Here is a 22,893-nt window from a genome sequence, read left to right on the forward strand (position 1 = left end):
CCATACCTAAATATACATGTATAGTAATATATATATATTTAATTATTCAAACCTATCCTCTTTTCATCCTTTTCTCCCTCCTACTGGATCATCCAATTTTTAATTCTTAAATATTATGTATGATTCTTTTTACTATTATTTTTATTCTATGTTGCTAACTAGTGCATACGGAATCAATGGAATCCTAGCAAGCATTAGGTCATGGCATTGAATATGTCATTTCCGGAACTAATACCATGAAAAATAGGACCAGGATATAATTGTTGTAAACAAATTAAAGTAATTGGAATAGGGACCTTTGATATTTTCTTTATAAAGTCAAAGACAGAAATATAGAGAGAAGCAATCAGAAGTGATGAGTTCAAGTTCTCTTGAAGCTTCTACTCCAATGTATGAAAGAAGTGGCCGATTTATAGTTTAAAGTAATGCCCTTCAGCAACTTGCCTCTATTAGTCTATATTTATCAAATATGGTATAGATTCGGATTTTGTGTATCCTACAACCCAACTTAAAGTGACTCATACATCTTATATTCTCCTTCTTTCTTGTCTGTTTTTTTTTTCATTGAAACGAAGTTGATTAATTATATTATATAAGGCTGGCCAACTCAATTAACGAAAAGAAATTTAATTTATTCTTTAGGGAGGAGGAAGGCATTGAAGCTATTGAGACATGGAATGTTGGTGAACAACAAGAGCTTGAAGGGGATGAAGGTATGGATGAAGGAGAGACTCAAGTTCAACCTGTTTACTAATTCAATCTAGTAAGACTCTAAGCTGGGTTCTTGTTGTTGATGCTGGGTGTGTTTTAACTTTCTTTAAGGGCTAATTGTGCATTTCGTCGATTTTTGGAGTCATGGTTTGCGGTTTGATGTGTTGTTTTGATATCTGCTTTCTTTTTCTTTCTTTACTTCCTCTTGGATTGGGGTGATTGGGTTTTTGGAGTATAAGGGGACTGTCAATCTGGTTTTAAAGATTGGTGTTTTGGGTTTGGCAAATGATTTGAAAAGAGGATGGTGTGATGAGTTGTTTTGAGTAAGAGTATTATGGACTTACTTGTATTAAGAGTTGGATTCTATTTTGCTTCCTCACTTAAAATATGGATAAATTAATCTCTATAGATAAAAGAGTAAATTAGTTTTTCTATTAAAAATTCATTAATTTCTATCGTTAAAAATTAGTCTTTAAACGTCAGAATGAGGTACACCTAGTACATCACGTATAATTGTTTGATTATTTTGTCAGCAACTCTAATTTTTAACAATAGAAATTGATAAAAGTTTTTACTAGAAAGAATCAATTTGCTCTTTAAACTAACGTATAAGGATAAATTTGTTTACTTTTTAAATAAATAGGACAAAATATAATTTAACTTTTAATACATATGTTTCGATAATAGTTTTAGTGTTGTTTTGGTTGTGGAAAGTGGGAGAAGTTTTATCTCAAGTTAAAAGTGGCGAGTGGTACCATCATTGCTTCATCCATGCCTTCGGGTTGTAGATTGTGAATTAATATAGGAGCTTTTATTTTTTAGGATTCATTAGCTTCTTAAGGTTTGGGTCAGTGATCCATGGATGTGATTTTTGTGTGACATTGACGGAAGTCATATTCTAATTCCCTATTTGTTCGTTTTGGGTTTTCAAAGAAGAGGAATTTACGGTAATTTCAATGGTTAAAATGGATGTGAATCAGGGTGATATACTTGCTTTAAGCACTTTCTCGGGTTTCTTGATGGATTGTGTATTTGGTACATTTCTATGGTTTATGGATGATGAATAGGATTTTGATAAACAAAAAGGATACTTTCATAATTGATCCTCTAATTTTGAATATTAAGAATATGGAATTATCAACTCATTAGAATAGTCTCTTGTTGAGGAAGCTTGATCTAGTCTAGAGGTGGGGATAGAGATAAAATTTTAAAATCATGAGGAGGCTAAAGATAAAATTTTATTCTAAAAATATAATTAATTTTTAGGAGGGACTAAAATTACAATTTTTTTTTAATAATTGAAAGACTTAAATTGAATGATTAATACTTAACAAGGGCTACTAATAATTATTTTATATTTTACTAAAGACTTCGCCTCTGTAAAAAAATAAATATATATATATATATTTACAACGGTATAAAATTAAAATTACTTTACATATTTTTGTAACTTTTTTTTACAATTGATATTTTAACAATTAAACCATTAAAATTATCAATATGGTTATACGTGTCATCCATATGAAATTTTAAATTGATTCACTATCGCAATTATATCAATCTAAAATGTTTTCTTTATTAATATATATATTTAACTGTTTTAAAAAAATTTTATGTGCAACATATAAATATAAACTTTCTTTACTCTAAATTTGATATGTATTATCTATATAAATAGAACATAATATACAAGGATGAAATTATTAAAAAAATGAATGATAAAAATATATAAATCTAATGTAATTTTATATATAATGAGAAGGCAATTGCTTTGCTGAATCCTCAAAATTAGGTGTTGATGGTCTTCCTTTGTTTTGTACTATTTTGTTAAGAGGGAGACGTTGGATAAGTTGAGATCAGCTTTATCCCCTCTAAGCTGTGAAGGGGCAATGAGTGGAAAGGGTCAAGAATTCATAATTTAGGTCACATCACCAAAGTTTGAATAAAAATTTAAGAACAACAATTCGTTGATCATATAATTTTGCTTGTGGATTAGGTATGCCCTCTACAGTGGGGTTTTTTCCTTATTTCATTTTTGCTTTAAATTTTCTAATTAATTTATTACTTAATAAAAGGTTTTGGATGCCCAAATATTTTAACCTAAGAATAATTATTGGTTTGAATAAAGCTTTGCCCACTATTTTATCTCTACTTAATTCTCATATGATGAAGTGTTCACATTGTTAATTATATTTGAAAATAGCTATTTTCTAATTACACTCATTCCACGCACTCCATATTAACACAATCTTTAAATTTTAAATTTCTATTACAATCAATAAATTTTGTAATACTTTTCATATACAAAATTCCTAAAATATTTCACTTTCCGAGAAAGATTTTAAATTTAAATTATTGCTGAGAAAAATAATTTTAAAAATATTAACATTTATGGACCCAAAAAAATATAAATGATATTTTAATTAAAAATATTACAATGTTTTGTTATTAACTAAACAAAAACACTTGCATCTTAATATTAATCAGTTTGCTCTACATTTATGTATTTTCTAATTATATATCCTAGAATTTGTTTCATAAATTTACATCCTTTTAATTTATCTTGAATCATGACACACATACGGAAGTGGGATAAAAGAATCTATATAAAAATATACTTAAAATATTTTTTTAAGAAAAGGTGGTAAATTCTTTTAAAAGATAATCCCAGTGAGCAACTAAAACATAAAAGAACATTTTAAAATTTTATGTTAAATAACATTTATATTCTCCATGAAAAGAATAGAAAGAAAAGATTGAGAAAATAAGAAAAAAATAAAGAAAATGAGAGAAAAATAAAAAATTATATATCTCTCTACTAAAATAAAAATCTTAATTAAGTTGGTGTCACGACTCCATCCAACTCTAACTTAATTAGAAATTGACTAAAAGGTAAGTTTTAACAAAATATATTTATTCCTTTTAATAGTTTGTTACAGGTCAAAACTGAAATATGGCAAACAGTGCGTTTTAGGATTAATGAAATGGTGCGCAGTGACTTTAGCAAAAACGGGGCGTTTTGAATAAATGTTCGTACTGTTAGTTCGTTATACATATATGCAGCTGTAATTGGATGGAGGGTAATGAAATGAATATGTTTTGTTTGCTTCTTCTCTCTCAATTTCCGTTTTCTCCATTTCTCTGATTTTTCTCCTCTCTTTCCTTTTTATTCTTCTTGTTCCCTCTTCTATTTCCTATTTTTTGTTTCTGCTCCTAACAAAGGTATCAAAGCAAAAATCTCCTTAATATGACTAAACGTCAAAATTTATATAAAATCTTTAATTTTTTTTAAAAATATACAACATCAAAGTTTGAATCGAATTGACAAAAGATAATTCATAAAAATATTTAAAGTTTTACACTAAATAACATTTATACTTCTATTTTATGTGAATGTTAAAATTGAAAATAATATTATTTTTTTAATTAAACTGATGTCGGATTATTTCGTGATATTAGTTTAGTTAAAGATTTAATAATAATATAAATTTATGTTGTATGTCGTGATAAACAATTAAGGTTATGTTTATATTAAATTTGATGCTCTAAGACTAAGTTGAAAAGAAAAAAAAATTGAAATTTAATGAATGCTCTAAAGTAACCTAACATACATAGTCCTTATATAAAGTTAACAACATATCAACTTTCAAATAATAAAAGATTAATTACCTTTTTAATCTTATTTCAAAGAATAAAAATTTAAGACTTGTTTATAACAAGAAGGATGAATTAAATATTGATAATAGTCTACTAATATTTAGTATTTTTATTAAATTAGTGTCATCTTTCAATCAAATCTCAATCCAATGTAGAATTTATTAAAAATATTTATTTTTACAAACAAAACAATAGATATTATTTTGAGGGGATTTTATCTTTTCAGTTTTAGTATTCTTGTTGATCACAGCTAAAAAAAATGCAAAAGTCCAAAACAGTAAAGTACCCCCAAATTGCCGTTACCAATTTACCGTGCCATCCCAAACACTAATATTAAATCAAATAAAATGAGCCTATTATTGTCCTTTGAATTAAAAGTTGTTTTCGTAATCGAATTTTCCTTCATTATTTTTTGTTTTTCTCATAAGATGGAAGCGTATGCATGTATGTATGTGAAAGTTGGAAGGAGTTAAGAAGTGATTTTTCTTCAAGTTTTGATTGTAGCTAGTATCGAAGTTTTGTTGGTTTCTGCTTATTATTTCACTTGTGTTCATGAAAACAATACAAATTACAAGGAAACATGTAATATGTATTTCCTCTGTTTATCTCTGTACTTGTCTAATTTCTTGCGAATGCCTAAAGCTTGTCGCCAAAAAGTGTATTTGTTTAGATATCTAATTGTTGGTCAGCTTTGAAAAGAACTTAACAATGAACAAGTAAGAAAAGTTTGCACCATGTTTGGATTGCACTTAAATATTCTTTGCTTTAGTGAACCGGTGGTGATTTAGTAGTACGTTTTAGTGGTTTATGCTCATTAGGAAAGGTCCTATAGAAGAATACATCATTATTTTTTATGATAATGAAGAATATTTTAGAGTATGAATAGGTCTACTATGACACAAGTGATAGTGAATAGTGTGCTCCAATAAAGGCAAGAGTTGACAGCTTAAAGACTGAGTTGGATAGAGGAGAATGATAATAAAAAGAGGGATTCCATGATTGGTGTTTAATATTTTATTTATGAGTTGGACGGAGATAACTAGTCCAATGATGTAGTCATCAACATAAGATTTAGGAAATCAAAATCATGATGCATCATTTTGAACATGCCTTTTGTTCCTACAAATATTGCCTAACAAAGCAAAATATAAAATTTTCCCTAGACCCCATTTGGTTTGTGTTGCATGTATGTCATTTTAGTACTTAAGAGTGTTGTTGCAATTAACTTTTATAATCATCTTCTCTGTTGCTTGTTGCATGTTTGCTATTATGCCTGTTTTTCTTACTCTTCTAGTATACATGTTTATTTCTGTTTCCTTCCAGAGTCTAAGCTCTCAATTGCCTTAGACATCAATTCAACTTGTGCAAAAGTTGCCTTCGTTATCATTTCAAAAAGCATGAACTCTCCGACCCCCCAATTTGTACCTTCAAGGTTGAGTATCTATGAGCCTATCCACCAAATTGGCATATGGGGAGAAAATTTTAAGAGAAATGGCAATCCAAATACATCTACATCTCTGATTGTCGAAGTGGATAATAAGCTAGAGAATGAGGTTAAGATTTTGGAGATATAATTCTTTACTATGTAGTAAAAACACATTTATCTGATTTTAACGATAAATAACCCTATATATATATATATTGTTTTACTTTCCAGTCCGAGACTACTTCACATGAAATGCTAGCACCTACTAACAACTATGAGCAAGAGGCAAGTAAACCCATTGATAAGGTACGTAGTTATGATTGTTTATTTCTTTTACCCTTCTGAAAGATATAAATATTGAATAGGGTCTAATCTTTTTGTGCATAGAATGAAGTGTCATATTAATTGTTGTAAGGTTGTAGGTGACCCTTTTACCTTAAATAGTGGTATAATCTATTTATTCATTTTAACTTTAATGTCTATAGATACAAAGACGTCTAGCACAAAACCGTGAGGCTGCTCGTAAAAGTCGGTTGCGGAAAAAGGTAAGATGAATATGCATGCGGAAAGCCATATGTGAAGTTTTGAAATAACTTGATTTGATGTTACTTTCAGGCATATGTTCAACAGTTAGAAAATAGTCGTTTAAAGTTAATTCAATTGGAGCAAGAGCTTCAACGAGTAACGCAACAGGTTTGAAGAAGATGAATATCATATTATATCTCTTTTTAAAATATTTTAAAGCCATTTAATAAATAAAACATTCACTGCAGGGTCTTTATATGGGTGGTGTGTTAGAAGGAAGTCATATTGGATTCTCTGGAACAGTAAACTCAGGTTTGTTTGCAACTTCCTTTATCCCTTCATGAGTGAGTAGTTCACTTCAGCAGTATCTCTTTACACTTTATGAGGAAAACTATTTCAACTTCTCTTAGCTCATCATATCTTTAGAGCCCAATGCATAGGCTCCACCTATCCATTTTTTGCTTCCCTTCACACTACTTGAAGATTATATTGAGCTTATTGTATGAGTAATATCAGAAATTACACTCTTCCAATCGAATCTAGTCTGCGTCCTGTATTTGTGTGCTATTTTAAATTGGTTGTTGGTATGTAATTGCCGAACCACCTTAAACTTCTTATGGTATGATATAAAACTTCATTGGAAACTCTCCGATGAGTTAAATATGATCTTGATGCAATAATCCGTATCATGCCTTTTTATCTTCACTACAAGTAGATATCTATTATTTTGTGTTTCATTGTTTACATGATCCGAGGATTCTGTAGGGATTGCTGCATTTGAGATGGAGTACGGACGTTGGGTGGATGTACAACACAGACAAATATGTGAACTGAGGACTGCTTTGAATGCCCATATAAGTGATATAGAGCTTCGCATACTTGTGAAAAGTGGTATGGGCCACTATTTTGAACTTTTTCGCATGAAATCAACAGTCGCAAAGGCTGATGTTTTCTATGTGATATCTGGTGTGTGGAAAACATCAGCAGAGCGATTTTTCTCGTGGATTGGAGGGTTTCGCCCTTCAGAACTTCTTAAGGTGATGCATAATTCAGTTTAATTAACTGTAGATCATGCATTTCTATTTTCATGTAGGTCTTTTGAGGGAAAGAGCCTATAGCAGTGGGTCTAACTGCAAATTCTTTCTGCAGGTGGCACTGGTTAAATTTAAATGAACAACTACGATAGTTTCACACTTTGACTTATCTATTGATGGATTCTTATATCTTGTCTAACTTTAGGATGTTTTCTCCTCCATTTAAAAAAGACTTGAAATTTCTTTGATTAATATTTCTAGATCTTATAATCTTTGGAACAATGCTTGCTTAGGAAATCTATTCACCATGTTTATCTTGCCTTTCCTTAAGTCAATAGGGTAGCCTATCTTGAATTGTTATTCTAAATACTTCTCTTTGATCTAGACAGGTCTCTTTTAGATATTCACTTGTTACCCTTGACATCAATATTTTAGCTATCGTTGAAGAAACTGTCGGTCCATATTAGAAGACCCCCTTCCCTCCCTTTGATGCGTACATAAACAAAAGAAAATGGTTATGTACATTGAATATCTATGATAACCTTTTGCAATTGTTCTCTGTTAGGGTTTCCTAGAGTTACTTATCACCGGCGAAACATTTAGTTTCACGACACAAGCATCGAACTTGGCCAAAGGCTTGTTTAACAAAGTAACTTTGTACTCATGTGTTACTAGAATGGCATAATTTCTTATATTTTACGTCGGAATTCCATTCCAAGTTATATTGCTAAATGTTGAATGATATTTATCTAGGATTATATGCTTATTATAGGTGTTGGTGCCTCAGCTTGACCCCTTGACAGAACAACAAATTTTGGAAGTTTGTAACCTGAAACAATCTTGTCAGCAAGCTGAAGACGCCCTTTCGCAAGGTATGGAGAAACTCCAGGAAACTGTGTCTTCCACCGTGGCAGGTGGTCCAGTGGCCGAAGATAGTTACATTCCTCAAGTGGCCACTGCAATGGAGAAGTTAGAAGCTTTAGTCAGCTTTGTGAACCAGGTACTAATTGCATCATTCCATGGTGGCACACATGAGTTTATTCTAGGAACTTTCCAGAATTAGTTTTTCTTTCCAAGTCAATATATATTACCCAGAAATTGGTTCTTTATCCATGCATTTGAAGTGAAAATATAATCAACAAGTGCGAGATTTTTAATAAATTCTTATTTCATTTTCATTTCAAAATGATGTTTAACTATATATGCTGTACCTACTGTGACAGGTAATACGGGTTATATGATAACCTAGAAAATTTTCTAATTATCTTATATTGAAAAACCTAGGGCTTCCCGGAAAGGTGCGAAACTATGGAAATCTTGGTCAATGGATTTATTGTTATGAACTAGGTTGGTGACAAACGGTTTTTGTTCAATTAGAGAACATAGCTAAGGGTCACAAAGTATGAGCACACCAAAATTAAGTTTAGTGATGTATAAGAGTCTAGATAACAAAACTTTATTGTCAAAGAGAAGCCATCTTAATGATCTTATTCAAGTTTAAACTAATGCCTATATATTTCCATACGCAGGCTGATCACCTTCGGCAGGAAACGCTACAGCAGATGTCTCGCATCCTGACAACTCGTCAGGCCGCTCGAGGCTTACTTGCTTTAGGAGAATACTTCCACCGTCTTCGAGCTTTGAGTACACTATGGGCTACCCGTCCTCCTGAACCTTCCTTGCCTTAGTGTATAAGTTCCTACATGCATGGTGGTCAATTTTAAACATAAGTAGCCTTAATTTATGCTGCCAACATTTTTTCAAGCAGCTAATTTTAAGAAAACTAAGATATCTGAGATGATGTGCATATGAGTAGTTATGATTAAATCCTAAAGGAGGATTGTGACTAAATCAATTTTCAATGCACTATTGTACATTGTATAATATTCTTAAAATAATATACATATATATATATAGGTTCTACATTTGAGTTAACATACTCAGCTGAAACTTTCATCGTGTAACATAGTTTTGGTGTTGTTTTTGTATTATGGAAATTGCCAATGCACGATTGTGAAAAGTTGCTCATGTATTGGAAAGTTCAGGAGTATGTTAAATAAAAGCTTCACCTAGTCTTATCATTTATTTATTTTTGTTGTTTTCTTCAACTTTCGGTAAACTGAATTTAGAGAACACAAGTTATGGGTTTGGGGTAGTGCCAAGGCCACCATTTTTTTTGCTCAAATAGTTAACATACATTTTCATTTTGTTTTACAGTTATTTGTTTCAAAACCAATATATATTTGTTATTCTGTCTTCTTGTTGCCGCTGAGTTCAGGGAGGACGTTAGGCGTTGTGTAAAGACGATAAAGATAATAGACGGTCTTAGGTACCAGAAACAAATATTATGAAACAAATCGAGTGTCAATTTCAAGATAAAACTTGTAATCATATTACGCATATAGACTCTAAAAATGAAAATAACATTTCATCTCGGGTATAAATAGTCTTGTTGATATGACTTCTTTTTATTTTTCTAAGTTATATAATAAAGTCAGTTCTGTAAAAGAAAAAATACATAATTTAGGAGATATTAAAAATTTAGACTTAAACAATGAGTCTAAAGAAATATTAATTAAAGGTAAGTAGGGAGGTCTGCTACCCTAGCACGTTTGTGTCTGCCGTCTCTGGCACGCTTTTAGGTTTTCTTGTTTTCTTTGATCTTCTTGTTTTGTCTTCTTTCCTTAATCCCTGCGCCTCTGTTTCTGGAAAAATATGGAGAATGATTTAGCCCAATTAACAATTAATGAAGAGGAGGATGATGTTATCCAAATCCAAGAAAATCCTGGAACGGAAAGAACAGAAGAGTTTCTTCAACTGGTGAGGTGTTTTCTTACAGCAAGTATCATTCATTTTCCTGCTATGAAAAGTACCATGGCGAATCTGTGGCATCCTATTCGTTGAGTTCGTATTCGAGATCTGGGGAAAAAAGGTTTTTGTTCTAATTTTTTCATTATATGGATCTTGAAAGGGTATTGAAAGGCTCCCCATGGACATTCAACAATCATCTATTAATTCTTTATAATTTAAAATGGGAGGATGATCCCATGAAGGTCCCTTTAGTATTAACCCCTTTTTGGGTTCAGATTCATGATGTTCCAATTGGTTTGTTTTCTGAAAATCTAGCAGCTAATCTGAGGAATTTTCTGGGAAATTACTTGGAATATGATAGGACTAATTTAGGGAAGGAAAACTGGAATTTTATGAGGATCAGGGTCCAAGTTGATATCAGACGTCCTTTGAAAAGAAAGAAGCTACTCGAATACAGGGGGAGAAAGTCATATGTCCGGTTTAAATATGAAATACTGACACTTTTTTGTTTCTTTTGTGGAAAATTGGGTCACAATGATTCTTTTTGTGAGGCAAAAATGTTGATGGGAGTAGAAATCGCAGATATGAGGTGGGATTTATCAATAAGAGCACAGTCCCGAAGAGCTCTGTCCATGAATAGTGTTTGGCTACGAAAAGAGGGGGAGGGGGCTGTAGATGGAATTCTGGAAGAAAATAGGGGTTGTGCAAGGGGACTACGGAGAATGGAACGCAGTAAGAGTTATGGGAAGGCAGTTGATCCAATTCTGGGTTTTAATGTGGAAGGTGACTCTTTGTGCGAAGAAGATAAGCAGGTTAACTCATTGATTGACTATGGCCAGTATGCGATGGAACATGATTTAGAGGATAAGGCTTTAGTGGGAGAAGAAGGTAAAAAAAAGAGCCAGAATGGAGAATGATGATTCACTACTGAACGAGGGGATTACCTCCCAGGTAAGAGGTAGGAGATCGAGGGATCTTATCCAATTGATATCGGCGACTGCCAAGTGGCAAGCTGACAGGGAATTATGAAAATCCTAAGTTGAAATGTCCGTGGATTGGGGAGTTCACGGACATTTAAAAGACTTCGGCACTCGCTGAAGACGTACGACCCCCAGATTGTCTTCTTTATGGAGACGAAAATTGGCAGAATTCAAATGGAGAAAGTTAGGCAAAGATGTGGTTTTGTGAATGGTATAGAGGTGGATCTAGAGGGAACTAAAGGAGGGCTTTGTTTGGCTTGGAGGTATGAGGTCAATATCACTCTATAAAGCTTCTCCAAAAGACATATTGATGTGATAGTGCATGATAATGAAAGGGAGGTTATGTGGCAATATACAGGATTTTATAGAACTCCGTGCATAGATAAAGAAGATTCATGGGCTATTTTGAAAAACCTTTATAATGGAGAGAATAATCCATGGTTAGTATGTAGAGATTTTAATGAAATCATGTATGGTTTTAAGGAGGTACACCCCGAGACGAGAGAATGATGGAACAGTTCTGGAAATCATTGAAATTATGTTAACTGAATGATGTTGGATATGTGGATAGATGGTTTACATGGGAACGAGGCAATCTACCAGAGACAAATATACGAGAACGCTTGGACAGAGGGGTAGCAAATAAGAAGTGGATTTCGTTGTTCTCTGATATAAAAGTTCAGCATTTGGTGCATTCTTTTTCTGATCATTGTCCTCTCCTTATTGATACAAAGAAGGAAATCAGACAGAGGAATGAAAAAAGTTTCAGAGTCGAAAACTGGTGGTTTTCGGAGGATTCATTTGTCGACACTGCTGAACATTTATGGAAGATGTCAACCGGTAACTTCCTACAGAAACTGGATTTCATAAAGATGGGGTTGGAAGATTGGGCAGGAAAAATTTTAAAGAACATAAAAGGGAAAAAGAATTATTTAACAGTAAAATCATCTGAATTGCTTGAAGCTGAAAGGGATGCTAGCAATATGGCAGAAATAATTGATACGAAGATCCAGCTTAACATGTAGATAGAGAAAGATGAAAGATATTGGGAGCAAAGGGCCAACTGAATTGGCTCAAATTAGGGATAAAAACACTGCCTTTCTCCATAGCCAAGCAACTCAGAGGCGAAAGAAAAACATGATCAAGAGTTTGCAGTCCGGACATGGTAGGGCCACGTAAAATCTACATGAAATGTAAGGAATTGCTATGTTACTTTCAGAATCTATTTTCCTCAGAGAATCAAGGAAGTTGTGATTACCTACTCTCGGGTATTAATCGTTGCATTAGTGACGAGGATAATAAAAGGCTCACCGCACATTATACAAGGGAGGAAATTCGTTAGGCTCTTTTTGAAATGGGACCTACTAAGGCGCCAGGTGAAGATGGACTCCCAGCCATCTTTTTTTTTTATAAGTGCTGGCATTTTATTGGCGAGGATACAATTTCATTTTGTCTTCTACTCTTAAACGGTGATATGGAGGTCAGTGTTATTAATTCAACTCATATTGTGCTCATTCCAAAAATTAATAATCCCACAAATATGTCAGTTTAGGCCTATCAGTTTATGCAATGTTGTTTACAAAGTTACTGCAAAAACTATAGCGAACAGATTTAGAGGGGTGATTGATAAATGCATTGATAAGGCTCAAAGCGCTTTTGTCCCAGGAAGATTAATCCCTGATAATGTTTTGCTTGCTTATGAGATACTGCATTCTTTAAAGCAAAGAAGAGTGGGGAAAAAGGGTTACATGGCAGTAAAACTAGATATGAGCAAGGCCTATGATAGGGTGGAATGGATTTTTATCAAAAAGTTAATGTCTCGAATGGGATTCGCTCAAAGTTGGATTGACAATATTATGAAATGTTTGACTACTGTCTCATATAAGGTTGTGATCAATGGCACCGTTGGAATGAAATTCTATCCAGAAAGAGGACTACGACAAGGGGACCCTTTCAGCCCATTTATTTTCCTTATATGTGGAGGACTTTCCAGTCTCATGAGAACAGCAGTAGAGGAAGGATTTTTAAAGGGTGTCAAAGTAAGTAGACGAGGTCCACAGATATCGCACTTATTATTTGCAGACGATTGTATCCTTTTTGGGGAGGCAACATGTAGAGGGGCTACTTCATTCAAGGCAATATTAAGTGAATATAGAAGGTGCTCGGGGCAATGTGTGAACTTTGAGAAATCAACCATCTTTTTCAGCAAAAATACTATTGAGGAGGAAAGAAGACGGATTGTTATTTTGCTTAGAGTCCGAAGCTCAAATGAGTCTGAACGTTACCTTGGTCTGCCAACCATGGTGGGACGACAGAAGAAAGTTTCCTTTCAAGTATTGAAGGACAAAATAAAACAGCGAACTGACAATTGGAGTACGAGATTTTTATCGCAGGGTGGAAAAGAAGTGTTTATCAAAGCTGCTTTGCAAGCTATTCCAACTTACTCAATGGCCTGTTTCTTACTTTCGAAATCCTTATGTGACGAAATGGAAGCAATCATTGAGAGATTTTGGTGGAAAAAAGGTCAGGGAAAAGGGGGAATTCATTGGAGCTCGTGGAAAAATTTATGTAGTTTAAAAGAGAATGGAGGTTTAGGCTTTCGTAATCTCAGTCAATTCAATATTGCATTGCTTGCTAAACAGGGGTGGCGTCTTTTCAATTATCCGAATTCGCTTTTAGCCAAGGTTCTTAAAGCAAAGTATTATCCAAATTCAAATTTTCTAAGTGCAGAGTTGGGGAATTTACCTTCCCTTACCTGGAAGAGTATCTGGGCTGCAAAGGGACTTCTCACTCAAGGCCTGTGTTGGAGAGTTGGGAAAGGAAACAACATTTCTATTTGGAATGATCGGTGGATCCCGGGGATCGAACCTAGTATATGGCAGTATAGTCATCAAAATGGAGAGCTGGAAAATGTATCAGATCTTATTGATGGAATACATAAGATGTGGAAAGTGGAGGTTGTTACTCATACCTTTCAACTGGACATTGCACAAAGAATATTACAGATCCCACTTGCAACTATAGATAGTGAAGATTTGCTCGTTTGGAAAGGTGAACCGTCTGGAGAATTCTCAGTAAGGAGTGCTTACAAACTATTACAAGATGCTAATCTGGATCCTAATAATTTAGTACAGACCGATTTCAAAGATTTCTACAGAAAATTATGGCAATTACAACTTCCATAAAAAATTCTACTCTTGATCTGGAGGATTTCCTGGAACTACATTCCTACACTAGTCAATCTACGTTGCAAACGTTTAACCACAAACGTGAGATGTTCTCGATGTGGTTCCGGGGAAGAAAACACTCTCCACGTATTTTTGCAGTGTCCTAAAAGCAATGAAGTTTGGCAAAACATTAGTATAACTTGGGTAACACAATACAGAGATCAGAATACTAGAACATGGCTTACTTGGGTCTTCGAAAAAGGAACCAATGAGTAGTGTAAGGTGTTTTGTTGCGCCTTATGGGTAATATGGAACTCACGAAATCAAATGGTGCATGAGAGGAAGATTGTATCAGGAAGGGACCTTGCTCACAGAATAAAGGTTTATTTAGCTGAGATTGAAACAGTGGGAATGGAAAAACGTACCTTGAAGACTGATGAAGTTCAGAGACATTGGGAAGCGAGAACACAGGACACGATTCACTTTGATGCAGCCTTTGATTCTAACAGGTATAGATCGGCGTCGGGAGTTATTGTTCGAGACTGGAGGGGAGAGTTAAAAGCCTTGAAAACAACCCTCCACTCCAATATTTCATCTCCGTTTCTCGCAGAAGCATATGTATGCCTACAAGTAGTAAAGTTAGGCTTAGCAATGGGTCTCCGATCAGTTACAATCAAGGGAGATTCGAAAACGGTCATAAAGAAATGTCAAGCAACAGGTATGGATAAGTCGATTATCGGAGCAGTCATCAGAGATATTCAGAAGCAAAGTTCTCGATTTCAAGAAATAATTTTTCAGTTTATTCAAAAACCAGAAAACTATCAAGCCCATAAACTAGCAAAAGAAACATTAGCAAAGGGGGAAGAGAGGAACCTAGTCGGAATCGAGAGGATCTGCAATGAAGAACTTCTGCAGGAGGAATGGGAAAGGAACCCGGACTGAAGGGTTTTCAAAAGAAAAGGGATTTGGAAATGATAACAGATGGTAGAAAATCTTTTGGGAAATTGTTATCTTCAGAACAGATGTGACGATTCAGTATGGAGAAGTGGGAATTAATTGCGTCCAGCTGTTAGAATTGACTGGGTTTTAATGTTTATTCTTTTATTTATTACTTTTGCTTTTTCATTTTCTGTTTTGCTTTTAGGATTTGTCTTTTTTGGGCATACTTTGCAGCCCAATTCTGCTTTTGTTTTTGTTGTAATCCGTAGGAACTTAACCCAAACTTTTTTGGTATTTCTTTGGTTTGATTTATAATAGCCCAGTTTGATTATTCAAAAAAAAAGAAATATTAATTAATGTTAATAATAAATTAGATGAAGTCTTTAATAATAATAATATCGAGTCTGATGTAGATTTAGGTCATTTATATTATGGTAATGGTAAGGATAATATTTTAATTTTATCTGAAGAAGAAAGCACTTCTTCTGATGAGTCAACGTCTAGGTTAAAAAATTATAAAAAACATAAAAAACGTAAAAAAAATAAACAAAAAGAATATGATTTCCAATCCTATAAAACTCTTATAGAACATTGGAAAGAAAAATTTTCTAATAGTAATGATCAACTAGAAAGAGTTGAATACTTAAAACTAATAGAAGAACTTTATGAAAAACATAAAGATCTATTTAGTCTGTTTAATTATCATTATATGTTAAAATATGATGATAGTAGCAGTTCAAGTAATTCTGAAAACACAGAATTATTTAAGAAACAATCTGATGAAAAAAATAAACAAAAAGAATATGATTTCCAATCCTATAAAACTCTTATAGAACATTGGAAAGAAAAATTTTCTAATAGTAATGATCAACTAGAAAGAGTTGAATACTTAAAACTAATAGAAGAACTTTATGAAAAACATAAAGATCTATTTAGTCTGTTTAATTATCATTATATGTTAAAATATGATGATAGTAGCAGTTCAAGTAATTCTGAAAACACAGAATTATTTAAGAAACAATCTGATGAAGAAAAAACTTCAACAGATCAAGATGAAGACATAAAAGTCTCAACTTATAATTCTGATGAAGAAACCACTTCATCCGAAGATGAAACTATAGACATTCCGGAACCCATGGATACTGAACCAACAGATCTTTATGGAAAAAGGAAAATAGAGTCAGATAATCAAACAGATGATTATCTTAGGTCTTTTTAAATAAAAATTTTGAAATAGACAAAGATACTATTAGAATTTTTGGTAACAACACCGAAAATATAGCTGTAAATGATGTAAAACCTGAATACCCAGGTGAAACTTCTAATCAACCTGTTCAACAAAGAATAGATGATTTAAATAAGAGAAATGTAGCCCAAGGAGGAATTTATTTAGATTTAACTAATACTCCTATTTCCAATTATGAAAAAATTATTGATGATTGGGCACAATCTATGACTATTGTTGTAAACAATACATGGTCAAAAGAAAATTTTTAAATTACTTTGTTGGAACATTTCAAGGAGATGTTCTACAATTTCTTAGACAATGGAAAGAGTCTGAGAAAGGTAAAGAACAAAAGGGGCAATTAATCAACCAGATAGGAACCCCTAAACATCTTTTAAAAAGATTAACCTTAATTCTAAAAATAAAATTTTGTGGGTATTTTGATAAAAAAGATCAAGATAGCACATCTAGTTATATCCTTTCAAAGATTAAATTATGTGATATTAGATATTTAGAAGATTTTTCTAAGAAATTTCTTCATGAATATCAAAAGTTAAAAAATGAAAATATGGAATTTTGAAAAAACTAATATTTTCATAAACTACCCCCACCCTGGGATGAGATATGTATAAACAAATATATATCTTATTTAGAGAAGCACAGCAAAACATCTGGTCTTCCAATAGAAAACTTAGATTCTATAGGTAATAAGATAAATTTTGCAAGAGAAAGAATAACTTTACATTGTTTGCAAAGTAAAGCTGCTAAACAAGTTAAGTATAAATTAAGTGATAAGTATTGTAATAAAATACTAGAAAATGAATGGGAATTTAGATGTAAACAAATATATCCTAATGTTTATAAAAAGCGTAAAAAATATAAATTAAGAAAATGGAAACCAGGAAATAAAAAACTCACTGGTAAAAATCAGAAGGTTGTTAGAAGAAAAACTTCTAAACCAAAGAAACAAATTTGTAAATGTTTCATATGTGATGAAGAAAGTCACATCGCTAGCAATTGTCCTAACAAAGAAAAAAATGCTAGAAAAATGGTAAAAAGTCTTGAAGAATAAGATTTAGAACTATGTTTTCAAAAGAAAATAAATTCTAAGGAAATACTATATGAGTTAATATCAGAAACAGATTCTGATAATAATGATGAATATATATTTATATTTAATATTGGAAGTATTCTAATAATCAATTAGAAGAAATTCCTAATTCTGAAAAACAGGATATTAAATTAGGTAATTTAATTGAAGAAAAAGACTTTTCTGATGAAATGATAGAAAAAATTAATAAAAATCATATTTCTAAAGAAGAAATTTATAAAATCTCTAAGTTTAAAATATGAACTCAGAGACATAGAAAAAATTAGCAGTAATACAGTCGCTAAAGATACAAGATGAGGATTAACAGAAATCCCTCTCTTTACTAAAGATAAAATCAAGAGGATTAAAAAGAAATATCCTTACGTCAGATATATACATTTAGGTATAATCATGATCACTATTAGAGCCTTATTTAGGAGATGTCATGATATTCTTATAATAGCGGTTCTTTTAGATAAAATATTTGAAAATCCAATAAAAGCACTTATTGAAGGAATTCAGTCTAATTTACACACAGGTGTAATAGGATTTAAAGTTAAACCAAATTGTTTTATTTCCATAACAGACCCTCTAATAGAAGAGTGTCTTTGCCTTAGGGTTCAGACAAAAAATTCTGATATTAATGATTTAGTAGAAGATCTGGCAATCAGTTGGACTTCTATTAATGAATATACAAATACGGCCGAAGTAGAAATAAAAGAGATTAATAATAAAATTATTGAACTCTTTGAACCAAACAGGTTTACTACTGAAATTGAGCCAAAATTATTAGATTTAAGAGATTTGTCAATTCCAAGAGATTGGATGATGGAAAGAATCAATAGTTCTAGTACTTCTAAACCAGTTAGTACTATAGAATTTATGTCATCAGGTAATAAATTGTATTTTAAAAATAATTGTATAATAAATACAAATGAAAATTTAGTTTTACCCTCTAGTTCTCAACCAGAAGAAGAAGAGGATAATACTAGTACAAATAATATGCCAATAGGAATTAAAATTGTTCAAATTCTTATATTTCCTACTGATCCAAGTAGTAATTCTAGAAAAACTAGAATGGAAGAAATTCAAACTTCAACAATTGATAAAAAGTCAAAAGTTGGAATAAATATTAAAGTTACATTTCAATTTAGAAAATATAAAAAAATTCTCTAATTGTCTTGATAGATACTGGAGCTACAAATCTGTAGTTGAAGAAAAAATGTGATTCCTGTAGAAAAATGGGAATTAATGAAAAAACCCATAAAAATAATGGGAATAGATGGTAGTAAAACCATTATAAATTATAAAGCTAAAAATATACCAATCTACATAAACAATGTTAGATTTGTGATTCCTAAAATAATATGTTTTCCTAAGATGCAGGGAGATATATTATTAGGTAATAATTTTATTTGTAGATATTTACCTTTTACTATTTGGTTATCAGTAAAAGAAGATTTTGTGGAAATTCCACTTGAAGAAAAAATAAAATAGTGTGTAATAAAAAATTTACACCAATTAAAATTAATTAGTTAATATTTGTAATTTATTACTAATATTTGCTGATTATTTGAGCAGGCTAATAGATAGGGGTAAAAAGCCTCTAAAAGAAACTGTAGGTGAATGGACTACCGTTCACAGAAAGCCCAACAAAGGGATTGCAGCAACAAACTCTAAAAAAGGATTTGTACCTGCACAAATACCATTTGATCCTAACTAATGATATTATGTGTTTTATCTAATGGTAAACCAATCACTTGGACCAAATGTTTTAAAATATCCAATGGTAAACCAATCAGTTGGAACCTCTTTTTCAAACATGGTGTATCAATCACCAATGTCTCAAGATTTGAATTTAGCATCACAAACCAATTATGTTGAAATCATCAAAAGTTTAGAAAATTTGTTGAAAAAACAACAAATTGAAGAAGAAAAAGAAATTTCACAAATAAAATATTTTTTTAATCCTGGTTTATCACCAAAAAATTATGATTTTATAAACGAGATATGGAAAACCCATATTTCAAATCAAAGAGCCAATTTCAGACGAGCTCTTACCAGATTTTCATTATTTTTAGTTGAAAAAACAAGTAAGGAAAATGAAGCTGAAGATTTATTATTAAAATCTATTTTATATCGAGATTGGGATGAATTCCAACTCTTTATGATGGATATTAAGGAGATAAATAATCTTCTTGATGTTCTTCAATATTTTATTCATAAAGAAAAAAATACTCCTATTATGAATAAGGTATATAAAATCTGTTTATATAACAAATCTAGACAGATTGTACCGGTAGAAATAATATCGTAAATTCTTCTAGTAAGGGACAAGCCATGCCAAATTCTATCATTGGTCATTCCCGAAGGCCACCATGCTACTCCTTATGCTCTCTTTTTGCATAAAATAATGACTAGAAAAACCAATTCACTATAATGAGCCATTTTGACTCAAGATCTCCCTGCAATCAAGTATTTATGGCTTTTGGGTAGTTCCAAGGTCTTTTTATAGACCATTATGCTCTCTTTTGTTCACTTCCTTAGCTGCATATATATGCAGAAAACCAAACCTTTCTAATTCTTCAATCCACTTATCAACTGGCAAAAGTATGTTCTTAACCAATCATTTTAAATCCTTACCATTTTGTCTGACGTTTCTTTACCACGTGGAGATAAGCGTAATTGACTTCAAATTTTCTTTTTCTTTCTATTTTTTCCTTCTTGGATTCAATACGATCAAGATTCGGGCAAAAGGTGAAATGCCAGTTGCATTTGCTAATTTTGAGGTATTTGGACTTAACGCTGCAATTTGTGGGCATTGAATCTGTCGAAATTTTAAATAACCAGTAATCTTGATTCATGTATGTCACTGGGATGGGGTCGATGACAGGTCTTCGTCTGGGTGGCCTTTTGTACTTGGCTAATTAATTGGAGGTTATAAGTGGTCTTACTTGAGGAATAAAAATCCCCTGCGCTTTGTTTGTGTCTCTCTTTATGTCCCACCAATATAAAAAATGACAGGTAGGTTTAAAATTTTATTAATCAATTCGACATTAGCAGCCTATTATATATTTATATCTCTTGTGATCTACTTGCCAAACCATAAAAAAAATTTACATGCTAATCCTGTAATTACTTGCAAACACCGCACAAGGCACCCTTAATTAGCATAATCTTTTGTGAAAATATGATATAATAGAAGATTTTTTTTTTTTAATCTCTGATATCCTTTCTGTTCTTCTACCTTTGCTTCTTCTTCACTTCTGAGCTTTTCAAAATTCTCAATTTTTCATATGGGTTTCTCAGAAAACAAGATAAGCTGTCTTTTATTTTATGGGCTTTTGGTCTTATTCCACATTTGGGATTTGGGTTTTTGGTCTCAAACTATAATTTGTTTTAAATTGTTTCAATTTAGTCTTCTTAATTTACAGAAATTAAACATTTATGTAAGGAATAATGGTTCCAATTTGAATTCATCATAAGGATTATAATAAGTATAAAAATTTACTTATAATTACTTTTAAAATATACATACATATATATTATTTAATTTTCATTGAAATACTTTTTAAGCTTAGTATAAAAATTTACTTACAATAATTTTTAAAATAATTATAACGGTTTAAAAACATATTAACTAAAAAATAAAATAAAAATTATACAAAGTTTATAATACATTATTTATGAGCATGAAAAAAATAAAGAAATCGAGTAAGGATATGACCTTTTTTATTCAGAGATGTATAAAAGAGTTGGACAGCTTAGAGGAAAATGGGCTTACCAAGGCAACGATTAGAGAAACATGTGTTCCCCCTTCTGGAGAAGATATAAAAATCAATTTCGACGCCGGTTTTAGTCCGGGTCTTTTCAGCGGGTCTTTTCAGAGCAGGCTCAGGAGTGGTCGCTAGAGACGGAAGGTGAAAAGTGATCGCCTCCAGAGCGACCATTTACGAGAATGTTAGTTCGGCTTTCGCAGCAGAAGCACATGCATGTTTAGAGTTAGAACTGAAAGATCGTAAAATCTACATTGAAGGGGACTCGATCTCAGTCATTAAGAAATGCATTTCAGAATCCAGAGAAAAATCAGAAATCTGTTCCATCATCCACAACATAAAGGCTTTACAGAGCGAGTTCAAATCTATCAAATTTCATTATGTCCATCGCACAACAAACGCTCTGGTAGACATAATAGCCACTGAGAGTTCGAAGAAAATGAAAGGGTTTTACCTGGAAGGTGCAGTACCAAGTCATGCAGTTAAAGCTCTGGAAGACGATTGGATCAGAGAACCAGACTGAAGCTTTGCGAGGAAGATAGTGTTTGCTCCCAGGGAATCAAAACGTCGGAGAAGAAATGTTGTGTGAAGGAAATGACTAATTGGGAATCAGGGGAGCGTTTTTTTGGATGGAAAAGGAAGTTTTGGGAAAGAGAGATCGTCAGGCACTTATGCTGGACAGTTGATGGGACGGATAATGACTTTTCCGAGGAAGTGGGCTTTAAATTAGTTGTTTTTTCCTTTATAAATGTTTGCTGTTATTGTAAAGTTTGTTAGGTTTGGGAAGTGGGCCGTGTAGTGGCTCTTGGACACAAAACTTAATTTTCTGTTCACATTGATTTTATTTTATAAAACCCAGTTTAATTTTGCTCAAAACAAAAAATTTTAAAGTGTAGAGTATCCATATTTTTTTTAGAAAAAAAGTATACATAAAAATATAGTTTTTTTTTTCTGAAAAAAAAATATTATTTAAATTGTATACAATATACAATAATATTTGTGTTACATTATTATTTATAACTGATGAAAATGTATAATTAGAGTAAAAAAGCTAGTGTATATGTATAACGATAGTGGTTTGAAAGTTCAAATTATATTAAATTATTTCACTCATAATGTGAGCGGGGGTTATAAAAATTTAATCATTAATTAAATCATAGGAAAAGTGGTAAAGATTTATGTATGTATGCATACTCTTTTTAAGACTTTTGGTTTATTTTATTTAAAAAATACTTAAAATGATTGTTTTAAGTAATTTTTCAATTGATTACAATATAGTATATGGATATAACAAAAAAAAAACAGTTTATACGATATACGATATCAATATTTAATTTGTTGATTATCATATTTAAATGAGATTTAATAATACATACATTTGCTAAACTTGAAGCTTTATAATTCTTAGTTTGCAAAGCCAAAACTTCCTAATTATATCAGCTTTCTTCAAACAAGCCAAGAGTCGATTTATTTAGTAAATCACTTATTATAATTTATTTTAATAAACCTGATTTTGAACTTAACCTAGTTTAAACAAAATATAAATATTTTA

At 31.8% G+C, this 22,893-nt stretch overlaps 2 protein-coding genes and 1 long non-coding RNA gene across 7 annotated transcripts; 2 read left to right on the forward strand and 1 right to left on the reverse strand.

The window, feature by feature from the left end:
• Positions 1–325: 325 nt before the first annotated feature.
• LOC107911491 (transcription factor TGA1) lies at positions 326–9,438 on the forward strand. Of its 5 annotated transcripts, none has more exons than XM_016839322.2 (10): positions 326–422; positions 643–713; positions 5,692–5,921; positions 6,026–6,100; positions 6,280–6,339; positions 6,410–6,487; positions 6,568–6,631; positions 7,085–7,356; positions 8,126–8,353; positions 8,883–9,438. In XM_016839322.2, exons 3-10 carry the CDS (start codon positions 5,766–5,768, stop codon positions 9,039–9,041), a joined length of 1,092 nt encoding a protein of 363 aa, XP_016694811.2. In that variant the 5' UTR covers positions 326–422; positions 643–713; positions 5,692–5,765; the 3' UTR covers positions 9,042–9,438. The 5 variants fall into 5 exon arrangements, with proteins under 5 accessions (XP_016694811.2, XP_040960430.1, XP_040960427.1 ...); XM_041104493.1 differs by having other exon boundaries at positions 350–472; XM_041104494.1 differs by having other exon boundaries at positions 350–472; positions 8,141–8,353.
• A 2,741-nt stretch (positions 9,439–12,179) lies between these two features.
• Positions 12,180–14,329, forward strand: LOC107910809 (uncharacterized). Its single transcript, XM_016838745.1, has 2 exons — positions 12,180–12,309; positions 12,747–14,329. The coding sequence occupies exons 1-2, from the start codon at positions 12,180–12,182 to the stop codon at positions 14,327–14,329; spliced, it is 1,713 nt and encodes a 570-aa protein (XP_016694234.1).
• Positions 14,330–21,275: 6,946 nt separating this feature from the next.
• On the reverse strand, positions 21,276–21,995 carry LOC107911214 (uncharacterized). The gene is made up of 2 exons (XR_001687811.2): positions 21,796–21,995; positions 21,276–21,659 (listed from the first exon to the last, which is right to left on the reverse strand). It is a non-coding gene; the product is annotated as an uncharacterized lncRNA (long non-coding RNA).
• Positions 21,996–22,893: the final 898 nt, after the last annotated feature.

The sequence above is a fragment of the Gossypium hirsutum genome, chromosome D11, assembly GCF_007990345.1.
Source record: "Gossypium hirsutum isolate 1008001.06 chromosome D11, Gossypium_hirsutum_v2.1, whole genome shotgun sequence".
In the NCBI taxonomy this organism is placed as follows: domain Eukaryota; kingdom Viridiplantae; phylum Streptophyta; class Magnoliopsida; order Malvales; family Malvaceae; genus Gossypium; species Gossypium hirsutum.